General features: G+C 56.5%; 3 protein-coding genes across 3 annotated transcripts; 1 reads left to right on the forward strand and 2 right to left on the reverse strand.

Moving 5' to 3' along the window:
- Positions 1-121: 121 nt before the first annotated feature.
- BDY24DRAFT_417765 (uncharacterized protein) lies at positions 122-3,951 on the reverse strand (the record flags this gene model as incomplete). The annotated part of the gene is made up of 3 exons (XM_076643768.1): positions 122-2,771; positions 2,870-2,887; positions 3,938-3,951. The coding sequence occupies 3 exons, from the start codon at positions 3,949-3,951 to the stop codon at positions 122-124; spliced, it is 2,682 nt and encodes an 893-aa protein (XP_076493836.1).
- A 355-nt stretch (positions 3,952-4,306) lies between these two features.
- On the reverse strand, positions 4,307-7,413 carry BDY24DRAFT_171622 (RNA-binding protein VTS1). Its single transcript, XM_076636259.1, has 7 exons — positions 7,390-7,413; positions 6,757-7,239; positions 6,561-6,613; positions 6,421-6,484; positions 4,805-6,315; positions 4,603-4,716; positions 4,307-4,519 (listed from the first exon to the last, which is right to left on the reverse strand). Exons 2-7 carry the CDS (start codon positions 7,070-7,072, stop codon positions 4,397-4,399), a joined length of 2,181 nt encoding a protein of 726 aa, XP_076493837.1. The 5' UTR covers positions 7,073-7,239; positions 7,390-7,413; the 3' UTR covers positions 4,307-4,396.
- Positions 7,414-7,935: 522 nt separating this feature from the next.
- On the forward strand, positions 7,936-15,444 carry PAN1 (actin cytoskeleton-regulatory complex protein PAN1). The gene is made up of 18 exons (XM_076644804.1): positions 7,936-8,431; positions 8,554-8,631; positions 8,733-8,917; positions 9,032-9,108; positions 9,178-11,751; positions 11,832-11,963; positions 12,046-12,213; positions 12,408-13,420; positions 13,515-13,589; positions 13,676-13,735; positions 13,808-13,916; positions 13,988-14,045; positions 14,137-14,248; positions 14,317-14,459; positions 14,538-14,637; positions 14,717-14,803; positions 14,884-14,956; positions 15,031-15,444. The coding sequence occupies exons 1-18, from the start codon at positions 7,991-7,993 to the stop codon at positions 15,231-15,233; spliced, it is 5,688 nt and encodes a 1,895-aa protein (XP_076493838.1). The 5' UTR covers positions 7,936-7,990; the 3' UTR covers positions 15,234-15,444.
- Positions 15,445-15,641: the final 197 nt, after the last annotated feature.

Consider the following 15,641-nt stretch of genomic DNA (forward strand, 5'->3'; position numbering starts at 1 on the left):
ACACCGGAACCGAAACGAAACGAACAAATACACACGAAGAAGAACGCAGACGCGACGCGACTCTCTCCCCTCCCCTCCCCTTTCCCTCCCCACCCACCAACCCACCAACCCGCCAACTACCTCACAACCCCTTCCTAAACGTGATATACTCCTCCTCCTCTTCTTCCTCTTCCTCCTCCTCCCTCCTAACCCTCTCTCTCACCCTCTCTTCCTCAGCCTTCCGTTCCCTCTCCGTCGTCGACTCCCTCAAACTACTCTTCCTCCCCAACCCACCCCCACTCAACAGATTCGTCAACGACACCGCACTCGACGCGCTCCTCCAAAGACCAGGTCGAGCTTCCGTCCCAACGGATCCTCCTCGTGCTCGATTGGACGACGACGACGACGCGGTCGGACGTTGGTATTGATGCTGATCCTCAAACGGATGGACCTCCATCCTCAATGAGCTCTGAGACGAATGCGACCCTCTTCGACCTGCGAGAGGAGGGATCCACGGGAGGTCTCCTCCTCCTCCTGCTGCTGAACCCGCGTCGGACGATCCGGAGGGTGAGCTGGGAGCGTAGGACCGCGAGGAGTAAGGGAGAGGAGGGTAATCGGAGGAGGAGGAGTCCTTGATGCTTTGGAAGGAGTAGGATTGAGGGAGACGGAGTTTGGGTTGAGGGCGAGGATGGTTGTGGTTGAAGGAGAGGGCGTTGTTGCTCGACGACGAAGGGAACGCGAACGTTGACCCCGACGCTCCTCCTCCTCCTCCTCCCATGATCATCGGTGGACTGCTCGTCATAGCCGGAGAGGTCGACCTCGAGTTGGTTCGAACGTGGTACGAGGACGGATGAGCGGAGGAGATGGTGGTTGCTCTTCGAAGACCTCCTCCTGGTTTGAGAGGGACGGGCGGAGGACCCATCGTTGGAGGGGAGGATCCAGTCGAGGAGGAAGTGAAGGAGGAGGTGGAGGAAGAGAGGGATTTCGAGAGGGATCGTGAGGAGTGATGAGGGAGGGGTTGAGAGAGCGCTCGTTCGACGTTGACGGGTCTTCGGCCTGGACTGTTGAAGCTGAGGGAGGGTGAGGAGGAGGGTGTTCGAACGTGTTGGGAGGCGGAGGCGGAGGAGCTTGAGCCGGAGGAGAGAGGGATGGTTGGGAAAGGGTGGAGGGACATCGTCGAGGAGGATGCCGGGATGCCAGCTGAAGTGAGATCGTACGACCGAAGAGGAGCGAGAACGCGATGCTTCGTTTGAGGTTGCTCCTCACCTCCTTGTGCATCTTCCTTAGCTTCCTCCGGGAACGTCCAAGATGAGAAGGTCGACAGCGACGCCGGCTGAGCCGTCGTGTTGAGCGTCGTTGCTGGTTGATCCGCCTTGAGACTGGACGTCGGATCGAAGAACGGTGAGCGACTGCTGCTGTTGGATCCCGAGGCGATGGACGAGCTTGAACTGTTACCCGTGGATGGTGACGAGGAGAGGGAAGAGGCGGAGGGAGGCTCGAGATGAGGAGCGAAAGGGAGGGAGTAGGTTCGACGCGACCGAGGACGGAAAGTCGAGGTCGTTGTGGATCGAGGAAGAGGAGGGAGTTCGAGTTTCGGTGGGATTGGACTTGTTGAAGGGACGACAAGTTCGATGACCATCGTGGGAGGGGAAGGTCGAACAGGTGTTGAGCTTCTGGAGACGTCTGTCGAGTAGGACGCGTTCATCGTTGAGGTCGGAGGAGTTCCGGTGTAGCTCCTCGTCCCGACCATTCTCCTTCCTTGTAACGACCTCTTCGTAGGTGACGACGGCCTCCCACCGCCACTCCCACTTGAGCTCGCCAGCGATAACTCGCTCTGGTTGGCTCCTCCTCCGAACGTAAACTTCAAACTCCCTCTCCCTTCGAACGTGTTTCTCCCTCCCATCTGTTCCTCCTCCTCGTCCGTCTCCCCTCCCTCCGTCAACGTCCCTGAGCTCTTCACCGATGGACTAGTGGGTCTCCGACGCGTAGGAGTCGACGGTTCTCCTCCGAAGCTGTGGATCGTAGAGGTAGGCGACGTCGAGGAAGCTCTCGAGTCGACGCTCCGGTTGGAAGATCGTGGGAGTTCCGGGAGAGGGGAGAGAAGCTTGAACCCTGTTGGACACGAAGCCGAAGGAGGTAGACGTCCTCGATCCGAAGGAGTTGCTGAGCGAGATCGACGATGAGTTCGAACGGTGTCGGCGAAGGAAATCCTGGGAGGGTGGTTGGAGGAGATCGACTTCCTCCTCCCTCTCCCTCGAATGGTGTCCGTCTCCTCCTCTGCCGAGTCCGACGACGAGAACCCTGCTGCTTGAGCTCTACTGAAGCTCGAGGAGACGATAGCTGCGACGGAGGAGGTGCTGGAAGCTGTTGAGGAAGCTCTCGACCTCGAGGAAGGCGTCGTCCTCGACCCAACCGACATCCTTCGAGCCAACAACCCTCCTCCTCCTTGATCGCTTGCCCATCCTACTCCAGCTTCCAGGTCCCCTAGATCCTCCTTCGCCTCCCTGAGAGATTTGGCCTGATTTGAAGGTGGATAGAAGACTGCTGGTTCTCCGAAGACGTAATCCTTTGCTGCGTCGATGAGGTTTGAGAAGGAGGAGGAGGAAGGGAGGGTCGAGGTCGAGGACCTTGTTGATGAAGTTCCATGATGGGACGAGGTGGAGGATCGAGTAGAGGTTTCTGAAGTGATGGTCGTGGAACGAGTGAGGTTGTTGGTAGAGGAGGAAGTTGGGAAGAAGTAGGAAGAGAGACCACCCATTTCAGCCCAGAGGACGACGAAGAACGAGGGAGGGCTGAAGGAAGGGAAACAAGGGATGTCAAGGGGGTAGTCGTCAGCTTTGACCTCTTCGTTGGATCGTTACAAGAAGGGGAAGTGAAAATTTGAACTTACAGGGAGGTAGAGAGTTGACTAACGAAGGTGGCGAGCGAGTTTCAGCTCGAGTTGAATGAGTTTCTTGAGGAAGAACGAGGAACGAAGGGCAGGCTGGTTTGGTTGCTTGTGTTTGAGGTTTGGTTTCCTTCCTTCTTCTCGTTTGCTGGCCTGTAGGAGGAGGAGTTGACCGAAAGCGATTGAACCGACCGGCGGAGAGAGTATAGAGAAGCGAGGAGTTGACCTAGTTTGAGAAGGATTTGAACGAGGACCGGAGGGCGACGACGAAGACGAAGACGAAGACGAAGGGAGGGAGGAGGCGAGGTGAGGTTTGGGAAACGAGCTCAAGAACCGCTCGTGGTCCTGGCTCAAATCGAAAGACAGAGAGAGATTGGCGAAGGATAGAGTACGAGTAGGCGAGGAGTCGTCAGGGCATCAAGGAAAGGAGAAGGGCGAAAAGGAAGGGAAGGAGAGAAGATGGAGTCAGGAGGTGAGAGAGAGAGAGGAAGGAACGACGAGCTTGTTGATCAACTCTCGTCGGAACCTCCGAGGCTAAATTCACCGCTGCTTCAAAGTTTTCTTCCTTCTCAAAACTTCGAGTGCGTGGAGTGAATCGAAGAAAAGCTTAACCGAGACTTCACGATACGCAAACCTTCCGCGAGATTGTATACACGAGAGGAGGTGGGGAGAGAGTTCTACAGAAGAAGGAAGCGAGTCGAATCCCTCGATCGTCAACGTCAACAACGACGCGGGCCAACTCTCCTCCTTCGTTTCATCTTCCGAACTCAAGTAGACCCTTGCCTGACGAACTGCTTAAGTGAGGTTCCTACTCCTCGGTGAGTGTGTGTCGAAGACCTGACCTGAAACACGCCGAACGAACAACAAGAGGAGGAACGAAGATCCGTACGACGCGTCGGTCTCAAGACTCAACAGAGTGAGAAGAGGGAAGAAACATAGCAATATAGTAAAGATGGAGACCGAAGTGAAAAGGGTGATGATACTACTGGCGGGGAAAGAAGAAGCAGGAAAAGCGAGATATCAATCACAAACGAGACAAGCGAAGAAAGGGGAAAGAAAGCACGACGAAACGAAGAGGAAGGCATGAAAGACCTCGGCTCTCGCTCGGAGTTTGTTGATGTATGCGAGCGAGAGAGAGTAGGTAGAAAAGAAAATGGGAAGGAAGAGAGCGATGTCGTAAGTATGGAGATGGAGAGGTGGAGAGAGAAAGAAGCCTAATCAAAAGTGAGAACGAGAACGAGAACGAAACCAAAGGGGTGTGAGTTACGAGGGTACGATCATGAACCGTCGAAGGAACGAGGAAAAAGGAAACCCTACTAGAGAGAGAAGAGAAGAGAGAGACGAGAACTAGCTGCGACTGTCCGATGCTTTGGAACGGGCAAGTGATCGAGAAGGAGAAAGAGAACGGTTGGGTATACGACCGGCGATTGTTTGGGTTGGGATGGAGAGAAGAAGGTTCGCCGGCGAGGTTGGGAAATCGAAAGAGAGAGAGAGGGTGATGGTGAAGGTGGTGGAGGTTGGAATTGGATCTTATCGCTTGAAGTCCTCGTCGTCTCCAGAGGCGGAGGAAGCGATTCCAGCGTTCTCTCCTCCGTTGGCGGTCGATCCAGCGGGTTCGGCGATTCCGTACTGGGCTCGGACGAGTTCGAAGGTCTGAAAGGAAGGCGAAAAAGAGAAACGAATCAGTTGGGAGGAACGAAGGAGGACGAAGAGAGAGAGAGGGACAAGAAACGAACCTTCAAGAGCTTTCGTCGAGCTCCGAGAGCAGCGACTCCCTTGGCCTCGAGATCGGAATCTCCCATGAGGACCATGTCCCTCCACTTGGCTCCTTCGAAGTTGGGAGTGTATTTCTGAGAGGAGAAGAAAGAGGAAGAAGGGAGTCAGCTCGATGCTCGGGAGACGCGTCCTCAAGAAAGACGAAAGGCAACCCAAACTCACGTGAAGTCTCAACGTCCTCAACCACTGAGGGATATCCTCGAGAACCCTGATGTCGGTATCCTCCTCAGGACCAGCTCCAACTCCCGAGCTTTCCCTCCTTCCTCCAGGCGAAGGACTCTTGTTGACGTTCCCTCCCATCCCCATCATCGGACTCCTCTTCCCTCCTCCAGCACCGTTGGCACTGTAACCCGACTGACTCCTCAACGACGCACTCCTGGGCGCCTGTCCGAACCCGAGTCCACCAGGACCGTTCATCCCCATTCCCAAACCAGTCATCATGGGCAAGCCCATCCCGATCCCTCCGTTGTTGGCGACTCCGAGCTGCTGGAGCTGCTGGAGCTGTTGAAGTTGGAGCTGCTGGAGCTGAAGTTGAGACATCTGGAAGGCGATGTCCGAAGGGGAAGGGGATCCAAGACCAGCGAACCCTCCTCCTCCCAAGCCTCCGACTCCGAGTCCAAAGTTGTTGGGGAATCCTCCTCCGAGGTGGTCGTTTCCGAGTCCAGGAGATCGAGACCAGGCTCCAGCTCCGGGTCCTTGGAAGCCTCCTCCGAGAGCTCCAGGGCTCTGAAGTCCTCGTCCGACGTGCTGCTGCTGCTGCTGTTGTTGCTGTTGCTGCTGCGCCGACTTCTGTCCGACGAGTTCTCCGTCCTCGTTGTAGAGGTTGTTTCCACCTCCTCCCATCGACATCTTGGCCGACGATCGTCGCTTGGGAGCCTCGGAGAGCTTGGGGACCGAGCTGGCGAGCGAGGAGAAGGCTGGGTGATCCTGGATCGTCGAGTGGTTCGTCGCGAACATCGGGACGGCGGGAGTGTTGACCATGCTTGCCCAGTTTCCTCCGACTCCGTTAGGACTGAGAGGGAAGGCATCCTCTCCTCCGGCTCCGTTCCCGTTCCCGTTGTTGCCTAACCTCGGGGAGGATCGAGCGAAGGAAGCGGATCCAGGAGGACCGTTGGCGAGTCCCGTGAAGTCGGTCGACTTGGGTCGAACGTCGTTGTTGAGGTTGCTCCTCGCCGACGAAACCGACTCAGCGGAAGGCGAAGGACCTCTCTCGAGAACCTGATCGAGCTGACCTGCTCCAGCCCACGAAGGCGAGAGGGAGTTGAGCGTTCCAGGAGCGGAGATTCGGTGGGAGGCCTTGTTGGCGGACGACGACGAGGCCGACCTAGGGGAGGGAGCGACGGGACCTTCGCCTGCGTTGGCGAGAGCGGACTCGGGAGTGAGGTACGAGGAAGGGTGGTCGTTTCCTCCTCCGAAGGAATCCCTGGTAGCGGAGGGAGGGACTCCTCCGAACGAGGTTCGGTTGGGAGATCGAAGGTTGAGGTTTGCGAGCTTGGCTTCCATCTGAGCCTGCATTCCTCCTCCGATGGCGGGCGAGAGGAGAGCCGTCATGGGATCCGTTCGAGCCATCTGCTGGAGGACGGTCATGAAGAACCTGATCTGGACCTGGGTCGAGTGCTGGAGGAGCGAGTAGAGGGCGGCAGTTCGCTCGGCCTCGGAGAGGACTCGGAACCCTGGAGGAGGAGGAAGACCAAAGATAGGGACGGAACGAGGTCAGCGAGAGAGCCTACATCCTTGAAGAAAGGTCGAAGAGATTCTGGGAGAGAGCCTGAACTCACACTGCTCGATAGCACTGAGCTCCTCGGTGAAGTTCTGGTCGAGGGACGCAGCAGCCATCTCCTCCTAGAGAAACGCCAAAAGTAGATCGATTTCGATCAGCTTCGTCGTCGGGGGTGGTCGAGAGAGTGAATGAACGTACAAGAGTGACCTCGTAGGAAGCGAGATCTTGGAACCATCGGTCGATAGCCTCAGCTGAAAGGAGGAAGGAGACAAAAAGAAAGCAAGATCGAACGATCGGGCCGTCAGCTTCATCCGCTTTTGTTCTTCCCTCCCTTCCCTTCGAAGCTTCATCCCTGACATGAAGAGCTTCTAGACACGAAGAGAAAAGCACTCACCCTCAGGGCTCCTCATATCCGCGTTTCCTCCTCCTCCAGGGACTCCCAATCCACCACCAAGGATCTCACTGACGGGTCTTCCTCCTCCGACCGCTCTCGCGGGTCCAGAGAAGTTCCTGGCTGAGCCAGGAGGGTTGACGAGCCCTCCAGGGAGAGCGGCCGAGGAGAGACCAGGACCGAGGGACTGTCGCGAGTAAGGGACGTGCTGGGTCGTCGAAGCGGAAGGACGAGGAGGGAGTTTGGCGGAGGTGGGAGGAGGAGGGAGGGAAGGAGAAGGGGATCGAGCGATTCGGGAAGGGTTGGGAGAGGTAGACATGGCTATTGAAGAGGGTTGATTTGATGTGTTAGAGTTGGTGGGTCCGGGTAGGTTGTGAGTGTCGAAGTTGGGCGTTTGGATGGAGGAGGATCGAGAGGGGAGGAGGTTCGAGGGAGGAGGAGGAGAGAGATCAAGTTGAAGTCGAAGGTGAATTAGCTTGGGGTTTGCTGATCTGTAGACGAACGATGAAGGAACGAGGAGAAGTCAGCGTCTAGAAGAGTGCATATATGCTCGTCTGGGAGCCCTAAAAGTTCGCGTTTGGTTGCAAGAGGAGGAGCAGAAGGGGAGGAAGGGCGAGGAAGGGGAGGAGGACTCACTCTTTGTTGGCTTGGAAGGACTACTTACTGGTCAACTACTGGATGCTGTTGAGTTCTCTTGTTGGTGTTGCTGTTGAGCGTCTGAGGAAGGCTTTGAAGTGTTTCGACTTGATGGTTGGGATCGAAAGAAAGTCGACGAGAGTGTTGTGTTGGCGAGGGAAGGAGGCGTCGGGTGGTGTGAACTAGCCGATTCAAGTTGTAGGACGCTGTGGGTCTCTAGGAGTTGAAAAGTCGGGACCTGCACGGGTTGTTGGTGGACTGAGTGGGATTCCTCTGGGGAGGGCGTAGAGCGAGAGAGAGAGAGAGAGAGAGAGAGAAGACGGGAAGGAGAGAGGGGCGAGAGGGAGGGTCGTGCGAAGAAGAAGGAGCTGCAAAGGGGGAAACAAACGAAGCGGGTTAGTATAGAAAATACTAGAGGACCGCCAGTATACTCGAGAGAGCTGAAACTTACGAAAAAAAAGAGTAAACTTTTGAGAAACGAGACGGAAGGTGAGGGGAGAAAGGGAGAACAACGGGAACCCTTTGAATCTCAAGTCTCGCCGCCCTCAAACGCCATCTTGCCCACTCCTTCTTCCCTTCCCTTCTTCTCTTCTCGGTTGCTATGAATCCTAATTGGAATCAGGGAGGATATCAGCAACCTCAACAGACTGGTTACCAACAGCCTCTCTACGGCCAACCCACAGGGAATCCTCAGGGATGGCAGCAACCTCAGCAGCAGCAGCAGCAGCAGCAACGTCCTCCTCCGCCTTCCATGCCTACAGCTTCCTACTCCTTCCTCTCCGCACCTCCTACTCAAGCTCAATTCTCAGGAGGAGGGATGGGTCTCTCTCCTCAAGCTACAGGATGGTCTCAACCCGGTCAACAGGGAGGATTGCAGCCTCAAGCGACGGGGTGGGCCGGTGCTGGAGGGATGGGAGGAGGAGGCATGCTGCAGGCTCAGAGAACAGGTTTCCAAGCTCCTCTCACAGCTCAGCCTACAGGGTACCATGATCCTCGTCTAGCCATGATGGTCTCCTCTTTTACTCCTCAAAATCTCTCCTCCGTGAGTCTCTCAACCGCACCTTCCTTCCCTCCCTTCTCTGAGCTGGCGAGATGGGAGCTGACGCTCGAACCCTCCTCCTTCTCTCGCTCTTTTCGCTTCCCCTTTTTCTTTCTTTTCGCCAGCCCTATGCATCCTCAGGAATGCCTGTCTTCCAACAACCCAACCTTCCAGCAGCAAACCTTTCCTCGTCGATGAATCTCGTGCGTCATCCCATCTACTCTCCCCGCTCAACACCGCTTCCTTCCTTCTCTCTCTTCTACTCTCGCTGACTCTCGCTCTGCTTCTTTCTGCTTCACTTTAGCTCAACCAAAACTCCGCCGTCTCGACACCAAAGATCCCATGGGTGCTCACGAAGGAGGAGAAGAAGAACTACGACCAGATCTTCCGAGCTTGGGATCAGTCAGGGAGCGGCTTCCTCTCTGGAGATGTTGCTCAGGAGGTCTTTGGACAGTCTGGATTGAACAGGGACGATATGGCTAAGATTTGGTGAGTACTTCGTCTCAGTCTGAAGTTCGTTTCATGCGTGCAGGGAGCCTACGATTGAGCTCGAGCTGAACTCGAGCTTCTCTTCCCTCCGACGTTCCCTTCTCCGCCCTTCAGGACTCTCGCCGACATGGACAACCGAGGGAAGCTCAACATCCAGGAGTTCCACGTCGCTATGGGTCTTATCTACCGAAGTGAGTCGACTTATTCTGCCTCGAGAATCGTCGAAGCGAAAACTGAGCCGCTGCCTTCCCTCGCCTCAGGTCTCAACGGAAACCCCATCCCCGACGTCCTCCCCGCCGAACTCGTCCCAGCCTCCGCTCGAGACCTCGACTCCAACGTCGACTTCCTCAAGAACCTCCTCAAGAACGACACCAACACCCGTTCCACCTCGGGAGACGAGTTCGGAGCTCAGTCGTACGCCAAGTCTCGAAGCTTCAACAACAGTCCCGTCGCCAACTCTCGCAAGGACGGAACCGTCTACAAGCACGACGAGGATCGAGGAGGAGCCAAAACCTACAAGAGCTCAAGCCGTCATCTCGACCGAGCGTCCGTTCGAACAGGAGCGGAATCAGCAGCAGACGATCTCTCCGACATCAAGAGGCAGCTCGAAAGCACCTCGTCCCTCCTCGACTCTCGAATCTCTGCCTCGGACGCTCGAACGGACGAGGACGAGGCTCTCGACCGAGAGATGGAGGATCTTCGCTACCGAGTTCGTCGAGTCAGGGAGGACATCGATCACGTCTCGAGCGGTCGTCGGTCGTCCGAGAAGGACGAGGAGAGGAGGAAGCTCGAACGAGAGCTCCTCTTCCTCTCCCACGAGAAGCTTCCTGATCTCGAGAAGCGGATCGAGGAGCGAGACGAGAGGAAGAGGAGGGACGAGAGGGATGGTGTGAAGGCTAGGGATAGGAGGAACGACCGATACGGAGGGAGATACGGAGAGGACGACAGGGACGACCGGTACGGACGAGATCGAGAGCGGGAACGAGAGGATCCGGACAAGGGATACCTTCGAGGAACCTTCGAGAGGGAACGCTCAAGGTCTCGAGATAGGGACGACCGCTCGAGAGATCGAGACTACCGTTCCAGCAACGACCGATACGGATCAAGCTCGGACAGGGATCGAGATCGTCTCACTCGTTCACCTCCTCCAGCACCCGCTCCTCCAGCCCACTCCCTCGCCGCTCCTCCTCCTCCTCCTCCAGCTTCAGCTCCCTCGCCAGCTCCAGCATCCAAGAACCTCACTCCGGAACAACGTCGAGAGGAGGCTCGAGCGAAGGCGAAGCAGAAGATCGAGGATCGAATGCGAGCTCTCGGTCTCGCTCCTACTCCCTCCGAGGAAACGGTCGACAACAGCGTCCAGGAACGACTCGAGAGGGAGAAGAAGGAAGCCGAAGAGCAGTCGAAGAAGGCTGAGGCCGATCGAGCGGAGAAGGAGAACGCTCGGAAGACTCGATTGGAGGGAGAACGCGCCGGTCGAGGAGAGCCACCCAAACCCACTCCCCCTACCGCCGCTCCTTCAGCAGCTTCAGCTCCCTCCCCCGTCAAATCAGCTCTCAAGAGTGCTCCTCCTCCCCCTCAACCTCGGTCGGCATTGAAGAAGCCAGCTCCTCCTCCGTCGAAACCGCATGCTCCCGCTCCCGCTCCAGCACCCGTCGCCGTCGCGTCGGAACCCGAGGAGGTCGATCCAGAGGAGGAACGACTCATGGAACGAGAGGCGAGACTCAAGAAGGCCGCTGCCGATCGAGCTGCTCGAATGGCCGAGATCGAGAGGCAGGAGGGGGAGGAACGTCTCGCAGAGGAACAGTTCAACGCTCGTCGATCCGCTTTCGCCAACAAGTCAGCCGCCGCTGCTGCAGCTCCTCCTCCTCCAGCCGAGTCTCCAGCTGCTCCCGAGGTTGTCTCCCCTCCCGTCGCTACCACGGGCAAGCACAACCCTTTCAACCGACTCGGAGGAGCATCAGCAGGAACTCCCACCGCTTCCGCATCCTCCCCTTCCACTCCCGTCGGATCCTCCAACCCCTTCTTCAAGCCCACTCCGCCAGCCGCCGCCGAACCCACTCCAGCAGCTCCTCCTCCCGTCAAGGCTCCCACTCCCATCGTTGCTCCCATCGCTCGAGCCCCCCCGAAGAAGTCAGCCTACGTCGCCCCTCCCGAGGAGGATTGGGACGTTATCGAGGACAAGGGGAACGACTCCGACAGCGATTCGGACTACGATACCGCCAAGAACCGACGGAACGAACTCGCTCGAGCTCTCTTTGGAGGAATCATCCCTGCTGCTTCGCCCTCGGCTTCCCCAGCTCCTCCTTCCACCTCCTCCTCCCCAGCTCCAGCCGCCGCCGCCGCTGCTCCTCCGAGAGTCAACCCCATGTTCGCCGCGTTGGGAGGTGGATCCGCCGATCCCGCCAACCGAGGATCCCTCTTCGCTTCCATCCAAGGAGGTGCGAAACTTAAGAAAGCCGTCACCAAGGAGTCGAAGGGAATCGCTGGAAACGTCATCGGAGACGCCGCTCCTCCTTCTCACATTTCGGACGTCCCCAGAGCGATCTCTCCCCCTCCTTCCCCTCCCGCTCCCACGGTCTCCGTCTCCAAACCGGAGGAGGAGGAGGAAAGAGTCGAGTCGAACCCCAACCGTCAATCGGTCGACTGGTACCAAGGTCTCGCCGCCAACGGAGGAGTCTCGCACGCGTCAGAAGCTCCTGCTCTTTCGTCGCAGATCGAGGAGGCGGAGGAGGAGGACGAGAAGCCGCTGGATCCTCTCGATGCGGTGGATCTGTCGAAGTCCTTGAAGGTTCGAACGCTTTACACCTACGAGGGCCAGAGGCCTGAGGATTTGTGTGAGTTCGACCTGTTCCTCAACGCGTCTCTATCGTTTCCTTTCTGACTCTTTCCTTCAACTTTGAACGCGATTATGTAGCCTTCCTCGAGAACCAAATGGTCGACGCCCACCCTGCGAAGGATCCTTCGTCTCCCTGGATCTACGGAACGCTCCTCAAGGATCGACGATCAGGATGGTTCCCTTCGTCTTACGTCGTTGAGATCTCGACGAGTGAGTCTCTTCCTCTCCTACGCTCTTGCCTCTATATCTCTTTCGGACTAACTCTTTCCCCTCTTCCCGTTTTGCTCTTCAGTCATCCAAGCCAAAGCTCTCTACTCGTACGAAGGAACCACCGCCGAAGAACTCCCCTTCACCGAAGGAGACGTCCTCACCATCGTCGATCAGGAGGACGAGTCCTGGTGGAAGGCCGTCAACGATGGAGTCGTGTTCTTGGTACCGGCTTCGTACCTTGAGATTTCAGGTCAGTACTCGCCCTCCTCTGTTTTCTACACACACACACCTCTTCCAACAACCAAACACCTTCGTTTACGCCCTTTTTCTTTCACCCTTCTTTCTTCTTGCGCAGGCTGAAGTTCCCTCTCTTTCTTTTCTTTGGTTGCTTTGCTTTCAATCTCTATCTCGATACTACACGTCTCTCCTTGCGAAAACACTCAGATGAACGCAAGAACTCGTCGATGGATCCGGAGGACGACGCGACCGGTCCTTCGTCTTCAAGCCTTCCTCCTCCCGCTGCTCCAGAGCCAGAACCCAAGGTCGAGGATAATCCACTACCACCTCAAGCTGAACCCGTCGAGGAGGAGGAGGAGCAGCTTCCTCCTTTGCCCTCCCCGTCGTTGGAGAAGGAGCATCGTCGAGCAGCGCCTCCCGTCCCTCGACCCACCTCGATCTACCGACATTCCAGCACCCCCTCCATCGAGCTCGCTACACTTTCCCAAGCCGAGGAATCTTCGGAGAACGACAGTTCAGACGACGAATCAGCCATGGACGAGGATCCGGACGCGACCGTCGTGGTTCCCGACGCCGACAAGGTCGAGGAAAGGAAACGACGAGAGGCTGAGCGTCAAAGGGTTCTTGAAGCAGCAGGTCTTATCATCAAGATTGAACCTTCGGACATCCCTCGACCAGTAAGACGGAGACCCCCGCCTTCCGTTCCTCCAGCTCGACGACCTCAATCGACCATCTCCCTCATCTCGGACGGAGGAGGAGGGACCATCGAACGACCTCTTCCCCCACGACCTTCCTCTTCTCTTCCTTCGCCACCGCTCCCATCACCTCCTCCTCGTTCACCCTCACCAGAAGCTCCTCCTCCCGTGCGAGTCGAAGACGCGTTCGATCGGTACGAGAAATTCAAGAAGGAACAACTCGTCGCCCCCTCTCCCGCTCCTACCATCGTCGTCGATTACCCATCTTCGTCAACTTCGCCTTCACCACCTCTACCACCGCCGTCGCCGATCTCGTCGCTTGGAGGAGGGAGAGGGGAGGGAGGGAGGTTGAGTCAGTTGATGACAAGGATCAAGACTTCTGCGGAGGGGATCGTAGGTGCACCGAGTGCTGCTCAGGAGACGAGAAGACCGATCTCGTTAGTGATTGGGAGTCCGATGCCTACGGGAGGAGGAGGGGGGACTGCTGGAGGGGTGAACAGGACGTCCAGTCCTGCTATGGGGAGTGTGAGTCGCCTCGCTTCCTTTTTCTCTTTTTCTTGGTTGAAGAATGGGACGAGCAGCGTGCTGACCGTGATTCTGGTTTTTGGGTTGTTTACAGAACTGGTCGAGCATGGTGGGAGATGCAACCGTCTTGTCGTCGATTGAGGACAAGGAGAGGAAGAGGCAGGAGGCGGTGAGTCTCTCGTTTTCGATTTCGTTGTCTTGCCTGTGCGTTCTTTCCTCTTCTGACCCTTCGTCTTCTTTTGCGGTCCCTTCCAGATGTTCGAGTTCATCTCAACCGAAGGATCTTACGTCCGAGACTGCCAGCTCATTGTCGAGGCAAGCTTTCTCTCGTCCTTTCGTCGCGTCGCGTCTTCCTCGGAGCTAATCTCTTCCTCTTTCCGCTTCCAGGTCTTCTACGCCAACCTGATGAACCTGCTGGACGACAAGGAACTCGTGGTCATCTTCGCCAACATCGAGGATATCTTGATCTCTTCGACGACGATGCTCTCCGAGCTTGGTGAGTGAGCGATGAAGGGAGAGGTCGAAGACGTGCGGTTGCTGATTCATCATCTTGATTTCGGCTTTCAGAGGAACGCCAGAAGGCTTCTCGTTTGTATCTCAACACGATCGCAGATATCCTCGCTCAGTGAGTCGTCTAGAAACCTGAACACTCGAGGGAAGACCGAAGCCGTCTTTCGAACTCGACTGACTCCCTTTCCCTCCTTTTTCCAACCCAGGCACATCCCCAACGTCGATGTCTACGTTCCCTACTGCGTGCAACAAGGAACGGCCATCAGAATCCTCCAGTCCTTGAGGGAGAACAACCCAACTCTCGCTTCTCAGCTCGTCGTGAGTCCAGCGTCTCTTCTTCTCGTCCGTTCTTCGCGTCGCTGACCCAGCTTCCTCACCCCTTCTAGACTCTTCGTTCCCAGCCCACCGTGCGAGGAATGGATCTATCGACGTTCTTGCTCAGCCCGATGCAGAGAATCACTCGATACCCTCTCTTGATCAAGCAGATCCTGCACTACACCGAACCTGGAGCTGATCACGACAAGCTCGAGTAAGTCTCCTCCCTTCCGAAGCTTTTCTTCTATCACAGCTCCCTTCTTTCGATGCTGATTCGCTTCTGCTTCTGTAGGTACGCCATTGGGAAGGCTGAGGCTGTGCTCTCGAGGATCAACGAAGCGATCAGGACTCGAGAGAATCAAGATCGACTCGCTGCTCTTTCGGCTGATCTTGTGAGCTCACCCTCCCTCTCGCAGAGGATTTTCTTCTCGATCGGTTCCTGACTCTCCTATTTGCCTGTCTGCCTTCCAGTGGGTCGGCGAGGGACGTCTCGATTTGACAGCCCCCACTCGGTTCCTCGGACCTCGAGTACTCGTGAAGGAGGGAGCGTTGATGAAGGTGAGCCTCTGCGTTCTCCTTGTTACAGCGTTAGACGCCCTCTGATCTACTTCGTATCTTCCTCGGCCTCGACTCCACAGAACAAAGGAGGCAAACGACTCCACGCGATCCTCACAAACGACCTTCTCGTTTTGACCGAACCGTCGAGGAATCGTGAGTTTCCTCATTGCCCTTTCCCTTCTTCCGTTCCGTATTCTGACCAACTCTTTTGCTTTCTCCCTTCGTAGTCTACCGAATGCCTCTACCGCTCAACGAGATCACGATTCGAGAGCTTCCCTCCAACAGCCTCGCTTTCCAGCTCGTCCCTCGGTTCCGAGGCGACTTGCTCGTTCTTAAGGCTGGATCGGCTCGAGAGGCGATGGACTGGATGACTGCGATCGAGGGAGCGAGAAGAGCTTGCGTCGAGGGAGAGAAGAGGAATAGGAGGTGAGAAGGGAGGGAAGGAGTTTGAGGGTCGACGAGGGCTGGGTCTGATTTTGCGTGTCGTTTTCGTGGTTATGGTTGTATTCTCACGACATTTATGACTATCTGGTGTTTACCGACCTCTTTCATGACGTCTCCTCGCACAAAGCGGTCGAGACGCGTCTGCTCTTGCTCCGAGCTTCAAAGCAACCCCTTCATTTCAACGACCGAGGTCTTGGGTCGATCTCGAGTTTTTCCGCTCACTTCCCTCGATGAAGTTCGATCAAGAGGAAAGGGATGAGAGGCCAGGCTTTTTTGGCGGGGAGCATCGACCTCTTCGAGAGTGCTCTTCCTCTTCAGCTGCGTTTCTTTCTGATAGATGGGGAAATCCTTCGTCCAAGTAGACCAAGGCGTTTTTGACCATCTCAAGCCAATA

The sequence above is a fragment of the Mrakia frigida genome (genome assembly GCF_051309035.1).
Source record: "Mrakia frigida strain ATCC 22029 unplaced genomic scaffold BDY24scaffold_31, whole genome shotgun sequence".
In the NCBI taxonomy this organism is placed as follows: Eukaryota; Fungi; Basidiomycota; class Tremellomycetes; order Cystofilobasidiales; family Mrakiaceae; genus Mrakia; species Mrakia frigida.

What these genes read in the sequence shown, in the direction of transcription:
- BDY24DRAFT_171622 (XM_076636259.1), bottom strand. Translation starts at nt 7,072, where the DNA reads ATGTCTACCTCTCCCAACCCTTCCCGAATCGCTCGATCCCCTTCTCCT. An exon ending in GGATATGAGGAGCCCTGAGG is followed by an intron (nt 6,614 to 6,756) that starts GTGAGTGCTTTT and finishes TCCTCCTTTCAG; the next exon opens with CTGAGGCTATCGACCGATGG. An exon ending in TGAGGACGTTGAGACTTCAC is followed by an intron (nt 4,717 to 4,804) that starts GTGAGTTTGGGT and finishes TTCTCCTCTCAG; the next exon opens with AAATACACTCCCAACTTCGA.
- PAN1 (XM_076644804.1), top strand. Translation starts at nt 7,991, where the DNA reads ATGAATCCTAATTGGAATCAGGGAGGATATCAGCAACCTCAACAGACT. An exon ending in CTCCTCAAAATCTCTCCTCC is followed by an intron (nt 8,432 to 8,553) that starts GTGAGTCTCTCA and finishes TCTTTTCGCCAG; the next exon opens with CCCTATGCATCCTCAGGAAT. An exon ending in AGGAGGGAGCGTTGATGAAG is followed by an intron (nt 14,804 to 14,883) that starts GTGAGCCTCTGC and finishes TCGACTCCACAG; the next exon opens with AACAAAGGAGGCAAACGACT.